General features: G+C 51.2%; 1 protein-coding gene across 6 annotated transcripts in view; it reads left to right on the forward strand.

The window, feature by feature from the left end:
• The window catches only part of AGPAT4 (1-acylglycerol-3-phosphate O-acyltransferase 4), a 125,377-nt gene extending 120,074 nt beyond the window's left edge, over nucleotides 1–5,303 (forward strand). For all 6 annotated transcript variants that reach the window (XM_058534027.1, XM_058534029.1, XM_058534031.1 and 3 more), the window contains 2 exons: nucleotides 1,274–1,472; nucleotides 4,282–5,303. In XM_058534027.1, coding sequence (XP_058390010.1) covers nucleotides 1,274–1,472; nucleotides 4,282–4,376 — 294 coding nt within the window. In that variant the 3' untranslated portion in view covers nucleotides 4,377–5,303. The remainder of the gene's footprint in view (nucleotides 1–1,273; nucleotides 1,473–4,281) is intronic.
• The last annotated feature ends 3,457 nt before the right edge of the window (nucleotides 5,304–8,760 follow it).

Genomic DNA, 8,760 nt, shown 5'->3' on the forward strand with positions numbered 1-8,760 from the left:
GCTGTCAGCCCCCGGGGATGTTTTTACAATACTTGAATTAGTTGCTGATGTTAAGAAATGAGGAAACTCCCCATGGTTGTCTGACTCTGAATTCAATAAGGTTCAGCTCTCAGCCCTCGTCGTCACACGGTTATGACCGCCCTGGGAGGCTGCTGTCATCCTGGTGCCACACTCTCTGGCCTTGTTGCCCCTCGCCCCCGGCCCAGCCCGGCAGCTCTCCCGGCTGTGGCCTTTCCTGGGTCCCGCAGCTCCGTGGGCGAGTCCAGCTGGATGGGGCTCTGCTGCGCATCCACCTGCTGAAGAGCCTGGCCCTTGGGGGGGTTCCCGGTTCTTCCCTGTGCACCTCACTGAGCCTGATGTTGGGCCCGAGAGTGAATTTCCTGCAAACCACTCAGCAACACACAGGCTGGGAGATTTAGACGTGGATGAGCAGAATTTCTGGTATTTGGTTTCAGGTAGAGTCTGCCCCAACAGGTAAGGGCTGGACCTCTTGACCTTCTGGCTGTCTCGATGGTCACCTACAACAGTTGCTTGATCCTGAGGAAGGAAGGAGGCCCAGAGAGCAATGCTGCTGGTGGCTGGCCTGGGCCAGGCACCGAGTCCTCCCGGGCTCGGCCTCCTCCGTGAGCGCCTCACCTCCCCCGAGCAGCACCCCCAGCCCGTTGTCATTGTGCAGCTTTGGCGTGCAGCCCGGGTGCCATGGGGAATCCATGTGAACTGCGTGCTGAGGTGACAGGGGGGCAGTGTCGTGGGTTGGGTGCAGGGGCGAGCTCACGGCTCTGCCCGCTCCTCCTCCAAGGCTCAGGTTTCTACTCTGTTCTGTGATGTTCAGAGGGCCAGGTTCAGTGCATCGTCTCACTTCATTCTCCCAGCGACCTGTTCTGGACAGGACTACTGCCCGTCTTACAGACTGGCAGCCTGGCCTCAGAGGCTGGTCACCTCTGTTGGTGACTACTAAGCTGGTGAGTACTCAGTCGATGAGTACTAAGGAGCAGGCCTAGGACCGGACCCGGCTGACCTGGCCCCTAAGCTCAAGGTCCTATACCTGGACTGAGCAACCGGGCTACAGCAGTCCTGCCTCTCCAGGTGTCACTGTGGGAAGGGGACAGCCAAACTCAGTATTGTGAAGACACATTAGGTGTCTGCAAGACACCTTCTGTGAGGTGCTGCAGACCCCCAGTTCTGCCGAGCCACAGTGGCCCCCACGTGCCTCTGGAGGGGCCTGCCCAAGCCTGGTGTCATGTCTGAAGAGAGGTCCCCTCTTTGTCCCCAGGATGCCTTCCAGGAGGAGTACTACAGGACAGGCACCTTCCCGGAGACGGCCATGGTGCCCCCACGGCGGCCCTGGACACTCATAAACTGGTTGTTCTGGGCCTCGCTGCTTCTCTACCCTTTCTTCCGGTTCCTGGTCACCATGATCAGCAGCGGGTCTTCCCTGACACTGGCCAGCTTCGTCCTCGTCTTCTTTGTGGGTGAGTGGGGCGAAACAGGCTCACGAGGAGCACCTAACAGGGGAGAGGTGGGGGCGGAAGTGTGGTCAACTCACCACAGGTGCTGTGCCGTCTGTGAGGAGAAGGCACAGCCTGCAGATTGACAGGGGAAACTCAATTTCAGGACTCGTGTTCAGACACACTGAGAATCCCAGGCTGGAGGAATTGCACATCTGGCTGTCCAGCTCTCGCCCAGGCTGGAGCTCCCTCGCTGTCCCTGTGGGATGGCCACACGGCTGCTCCGTAAACTCCTCCAGTGACGGCATCTCCCACTTCCCTGGCCTCTGCAGACAGCTCTGCTGGTTACAGTCATCTCCTCCCTGACATGAGGGAAAGCGTTTCTGGGAGCCCAACAGGAACTGACAAAGGCTCTCTGCCATTCAAAGCAGGTCCAGGCCCCTCTGGGCAGCGTGTGCTCCTTGGTCACCACACGCACTGACCTCGAATGGAGGTGTTCGGACTCTCAGTTTTCTCAATAACCCACGCTGGCTTTATTTGACCAGTAGTTTCCAACTGCTGCTATTTCTTCATAGCACCAAGCTTCCCTTGGTTTTTGAAATGGGGCAGCCAGGTGCCACTGCATTTGCTTCTCGCCCTACGAATGGGGGAACCTGTGCTTCCTGGAGCCACAGGGAAACTTGGGGGGTTTCACTGGGAAAGGGAGCCCCATTGCAAGCCCCTCTGAATTAGCCCCGTCTCCCTGAGTCTGGGGAGGAAGGCATCCTTTCCAGAGACTCTGGAGAGCGTGGGCAGAGGGCATCTCACTTTCCAAGACTGAGGAAAAACGGCGCGGAGTCAAACGCATGCAATGGTCTGTGTGTTTATTTCAGTGGACCTCTCTCAGTTATTCCTGCAAAACATACAGATGCTCTTGTGCTCACTGTAAAAGACCCAAACAAAAGAAATTGTGTATAAAATTGACAGTGTCTCAGGACAAAATTCCCCCTTTGATCCTGCTCCACAGAGATAACCTCTATTAACAGTTGGGTGCACATTCTTCCAGGTTCAGACATATATATATATATATATATATATATGCATACATAAGTTCACACAAATGGAGTTTCTCTCACTCACTGTTTTCCTCTAATAAATCATAGCCACTGACACATCACAACACATAAACTTATCTCATTCTTTTGGATCAAGACAACCAATTCTAGACTGTATGGTTGCAGCAGGCAAACTGGCCACTGTTCCTAAAATAGAACCTACTGCCATCTTTCTTAAAATTAAAAGCTACATTTTAATGTTAAAAATTAAAATAACACCCACTCTTTGTAGGAAAAAAAGTACAGAAAGAAGAGGATGCGGAAGAAAACCCCTACCTATGATGTAACTCCCCATGGGCAGGCCACAGGCCCCAGTGCTGCTGGGCGGGAGCCAGGAGTGCAGGGAGCAGCGGTGGCCAGGGCCCCCAGGGGGATGGGCACAGACTCAGCATTTCTCTTGCAAGAGACATCATTTCTCTTGCCCCCTGGAGAAAACCGCAGCTCCCTGGAGATGAAGGGTGAGAAGGGGCTGCCCAGGTGTGCAGTGACTGCCAAACAGAGGGCACATGTTCCCCGGGAGACACGGGGGTCTCCAGGAGCTTTGGAGGAACCACCCACTCTGCGTCTCCCCGCCCCACAGGCCAAGGCCTCATCACCCGCACGCCCGAGCCTTACCGCACTTTGCCCTGAATTACTCTGAGTTTACATCTTGTTCCTCTTACGAGGCCTTCGAGCAATGGAGTCCATGTTTTACCACTTCTTTATTTTCTGCAATATCACCATCGCTACTGCACAGAAGTTCCAATATTGGGACAAGGGCTCATGTCCCAACCTCTTTAAAGTTGGCCCCAGGCTGAAGTCTGCCCATCTGACTGACCCAGGGGACACATGTGCCTCATACTGGCTGGTGGACTCGCCCATCCCAGTTGGTTCCCTCCACATCTAACAGTTCACAGACCCCAATGCTAATGCTCTGTAAACACGTGCATTGAGACTTAGAGATTCAGCCATCATCCATCTAGCCTTCCTTAGACGCGTATTACAAATGGCCTGTTTGCCAGGCCCTGCACTCAGTGCTGGGCACATCAAGGTGATTGAGACGGGGTCCCTGCCCCCAGGGAGCTCACCGAGCTGGCCCTCTCCAGAGGCAGGGCTTCAACTGCAGCTTCGGAGCTTCAGTCCCTGTTCTCCAGCTTCCTAGTGGTTACTGGGCTCTCAGGTGGGTCCTATGCTTTCTCTGTTTGGGACAAATCCTGCTGTTGGAGAAAGGGCTTTCCGTGGAGGCAGGAACTCTGCTTGTCCACTGCTCTGATACTTGCACCATAAGCAATGGTGGCACATGCTGGGCACTGGATAGATATTTGAGCTCTTGCATTCTCCAGGCTCCTGGTATATTTTTTATTAAGCTTCACTGACGGGTGCCCCATAACTTCCTGCCCTGCATTCACATGAGAATCCTCTTGGCCTTAGGGGTCAGCACAGAAGCAGAGGAATTCTGTAAGCCCCATGCACAGCTGGGTACAACTTACCAAATTCTGTTCACCTCCAGTGTCAAAGGATTAAAACCTGCCAACAGAACAGCCTTGCTCCATTTCTTAATGTCACTTAGTCCAGTGAGACCCCTGGGACCTATGCTCAAGGATCCCTGTAAGGCAGGGATTAGGAAATGGCACCCCAAATCAGCCAGCTCTCAGCTATGCTTGAGATTTGCAGACAGCTGCCTCTGTGGTTCTCGTTGGGCAAATCACCCTGGGGTCCCTACAGGCTCCTCTAACTCCCTGCCCTTCCCATTTCTGCAGCTTCCATGGGAGTTCGATGGATGATCGGCGTGACAGAAATAGACAAGGGCTCAGCCTACGGCAACATCGACAGCAAGCAGAAACAGAACGACTGACTCAGGACATGTTGCCATCCAAAGGGGACCTTGGGAACTGGTGGACGCTGCCTTTCATCCTTGGTGGGACCCAGTGACGAAGCTGGGTGAGCCCCTGCTGGGAAGGCAGGGAGTCTGGTCTCAATGCCGAATGGGGAGGAAGACGTGCTTAAATCTTTTCCCCCATATGCTTTAGTGGGTTTCGGTTCTCTTTCTTTTCATGTGAGTGTGTGTGCGCATGTGCGTGTGTGTGTAAGAGAAAGAACACGTGAGAAAGATGCACGGTTGAGCCTGAGCCTCATTCTGTGATCACTGAGATGGTATCTGAGGCGCAGGGGGAGGGCAGGGATGGGGAGCGAGGGGGAAGTGTTCCCTTCCATCCTTTGGTGCTCGGTTTTCTGTAACCCTGGATTGCCAGAGATAGAGCGAGAGGCACTCTAGGTGAGATGACTAAATTATGCCTCCAAAAAAAAAAATTAAAGTACTTGGCTCCTCTGTGGTGTGTTTACACAGACCGCTCCATCCTTCCAACCCAACCTCTGCCATGCATTCTGGTGTCCTGGACCACAGGGCTCTGGAGAGTGCTCTCGAGGAGGGAGCTGGGGGTAGGAGGACTCGGCATGCCGGTGGCAGGTAGAGGCGGTGGGCAGGCCACCCTGATGACCACTCCTGGCAGGAGACACAGAAGCAGGAGCCCGTGAGCGCCTGTTTAGGGGAAGATGGCAGGTGCTGCAGGACTGGCTGAGCACATCTGTATGACACAGTGACAGGGCCCCTGTAAGACAGCTTCAGTTTCCCCAATCTCCCTGCCATGGAGTCTCCCTGGCCTAAGTCTTTAAGATGTGCCCAACTCCCTGAAGAAACTGATCTTGAAACTGATCGTAAAAATAAAGCCTGGGCATTCTGTAGCGAGTGGAGCAATGACTTTGCATCCTCTGTTAATCTCAGTAGCAAGCAGAAATTGGGTCCTCTGCTGCCTGCTACAGACCTATTTTGCTGTGGTTATACGATCATGCACTGCATAACGTTTTCAATGACAGAGCACATATACGACAGTGGTCCCGTAAGATTAGCACCTTATAGCCTAGGAATGTAGTAAGCTATACCATCTAGGTTTGTGTAAGTACTGCAGGGGAGGAAGAAATTTTCCTCTATCCTTCTAGGTTCTTCTGCCTGATCTAAGAATTAAACTGACATGAGACAGATTAACAGGAGAAAAATAAACAAAAGTTTAATGACATGTATACATGGGAGAAACCCAGGAAAACCAAGTAACTTGCCAAAATGGACAAAGCCCTCACCTTAAATACTATCCTCAGCTAGAGACAAAAGAAGATGTTGTGCGTGGGGAGAGTCAGGGACTTCTAAGGGAAGAAAGGCAATTCACAGGTAGGTGAAAAGGAGCAAACGTTTGGAAAACAAGTGTTTGGCCACACAGAAACAGAAGAACACAGGGGGGAGCCCAACCAACAGGCTTTTCTAGGTTCCTTCCCGTCCACCACCCAGTTCATGTGATGCTACCGTGATAGCTCACTTCCTGAGACAGGTTTTTTATCTGAATTCTTTTAGGCAGTTAAGGGGGAGGTAACAAGAAAACCTTTGAGTCTTTTGTTTCTTAAAAATAATCAGCCTAAAATAATCCTCATGTTAGAGACATATTTTGAAGGGGGGCAAATTTTGTTTCCCTTCAGTCCATTCTACGACATTCACACACAACGAAATCGCCTAACGATGCAGTTCTCAGAATGTATCCCCATCGTTAAGCAACGTGACTATATAAGAAGAGATGAACTGCTCCAGAGCAAAGTCAGCCAAATATTATTTAAAGGCATATTCTTCTATTCAGAATCATGTCTTCATACGTTTGCTCATTTCATCACTGTTTACCAAGCACAACTGAACAAGATAAACCAAGGAGCTGTGAGAGAGTTCTAGAGAGCTCTCTCTGCTTAAGGCACAGTAACGTATCACTGATATAAATCTGTAGAAGTGAAAAAGGGAACAAATTCTGGCTTAGTTGTGGGACAAGAGTATCAGTGAGGCCAGGGCCTGAGCTGACCCTTGCCAGCATCCTGAGGCCAGAGTTGACAGCCTCATGCGTCTGCCTGCCCTGCATAAGGCCATGTGCCGGTTTCAAAGGCAGCCTTCCCACGAAGCACACAGAACAGAGTCGTGGACAAAAGCCTGGGGATGGCCACCTGAGTCACAAGAGGGCCCTTGGGGCAGCTTAGGTATGTATACATTTTCCTGCGTGTTGGCTCACCCTGGACATGGGGGCTGGTCTATGCTGGGGACTCCTAGCTCACAGGAGACCTAAGGAAGCAGTCAGACGCATTGCTCATGCTCTGAGCTGCACAGCTTACCCTCGCAAACTCTGCAGCTGACTCACTGTAAGACCCTGGGGGAGCCACTTTACCTCTGGAGTCCCAGTGTCCCCATCTGTAAATAGGGTGACAACACTTACCTCTTGGGTCATTTCAGGGGTAAAATTAGGCAGTATATGGGAGCACACTTTAAGAATCCTAAAGCACTAAAAAAATAAGGGATGAAAGATTAGAAAGTTGCCCCCATGTGGCTACTTCTCAAAAACGCTCAGTACCTTCAAGTGTCAAAAAACATGTCCTTTACCCCATTATGTCCTCCCATTCAATACAATGGTAATCTAAGTTCTAACAACACACATCCCCTCCTTCTCCCTGGATCACAAAAGGGGCCCACAGACATTTCATTTTCTTCTGAATTGGCTCTGGGACCAGACACAGAACATAACAAGCATGCACACACACACACAGGCTGCTCTCCAGTGCCTCAGGTCCATGTCAGAGGATGGTGGGCAAAATATTCTCCTGGGAAGGAACTAATTGGTGCTCTTTTCTTAAACTGCCTTAGAAAACGAGAATATGGTGTCCTGGGGCAAGATCCTGACATCTTCTCAGCTGTCTGGCCCTTCCATGAAGAGACATTTTGTTACGTGTGTGGGGACCTGGTTTTCCTTCTGCTCTGTTACCGTAGTGGCAGAGACAAGCATGTCACCCTGGAAAGACTCCTCACTCCTCCCCAAATCCCTGAGAGCTGTCTGGCTCCCAGGGTATTGATTTTTCTCAGAACTAAAAACCCGTGGAGTTTAAACCACTTCTCTGTTCCCTAGTAGTGCATCATGGACCACGAGCTTCACGCCCTGTCTGTCGACATCTCCATCTCCTGGTAGTTCAGGTCAGCCCTGCTGAGAGCCTGCTCTGAAATAGAGTGTGGCCGTGAAAATACAAAGCTTTCCTGCATCTGGACAGCAGTGCGGTCATCTCAGATATCGAGGGCCACGTCCTAGACTCCCCTGCAGCTTCAAGGCAGGCAGTGCAATGCACTTCCTCTAGGAAAGCAAGCCCACAGAGTGACTGTCTTTATTAAAACACACTAACCATCCAAGATGCAGCTTGGAAGTTTGGGGAAAGTGGATAGACTCTGTGACGATAAGTTAACCCGATTAACCACAGAGGAAGAACTCATGCACTTCATGAGGTAGCCTATCACCTTGTTTAGTTATTTTTAGACAGAGCAGAATCTTTTTCACATGATCACATAGCAGTACTGGAATATCGTTGACTGCTGTATTCTCTAAATAAATGCATGCAAAACCTTGTGAAAGTAGCTACTAATGTTTAAAAATTTTAAAAACAGTGTTTTTCTAACATATCCGTAAGTGGATCTGAAAGACAGTGATTTAGATGTAAAATCCTATGATAGTCCAGCCAAAACGAAGCAATCAATAGTCGACGTGACAGACACAAAAAGAGGCCCCGGTAGCTTCTGCTTTCTCTCCTGGGAGAGTGGAATGGTGGTCTGGCTGGTCCCCGAGCAAAACAGATCAGGCTTTGCAGAGGCTTTCAGAACTTACTCATAAATGTGGACAAGGTGGGAAGAAAGGTATCAGTGAAAATTCTCCGGGATACCTGTTCCCCACTCAAAACACAACGTTTAATCCAGCTTTCTCCAGAGCACGGTTAGACTCTTCACGTATTTGTGAGGCTGAAGTGGGAAGAGCAAACCCTCTGGGGGCAGCCGGTCTCCTGAGGACCACAGGAGGAATATCAGGGCTGCCATCACCCGCCACCTGTGTTTAAAAGAAGGCAGAGGCAAGATGGGCCACTGTTCCGCCTGCCTGTGTCTGCAGTCAGCTGTCCACTGTCCCCATCTTCCCCAGAGCTTCTAGGAAGGGCACCTGCCAGTATGAGTCTCATTCACTGTGTGACAGGTCACTCGGGTTGTCCTGTTAGGGGTCAGTGTTCACCCCCTTCAGCAACTGTGTTCTACACTGCCTTAACTGAAATAAGGAACGCTTAAACGCAACATGTCCCCTGACGTGTTGGCACTGCCCCCCTTCCCGACACCCCCTTCCCGACACCTCAGG

The sequence above is a fragment of the Diceros bicornis genome, chromosome 39 (assembly GCF_020826845.1).
Source record: "Diceros bicornis minor isolate mBicDic1 chromosome 39, mDicBic1.mat.cur, whole genome shotgun sequence".
In the NCBI taxonomy this organism is placed as follows: domain Eukaryota; kingdom Metazoa; phylum Chordata; class Mammalia; order Perissodactyla; family Rhinocerotidae; genus Diceros; species Diceros bicornis.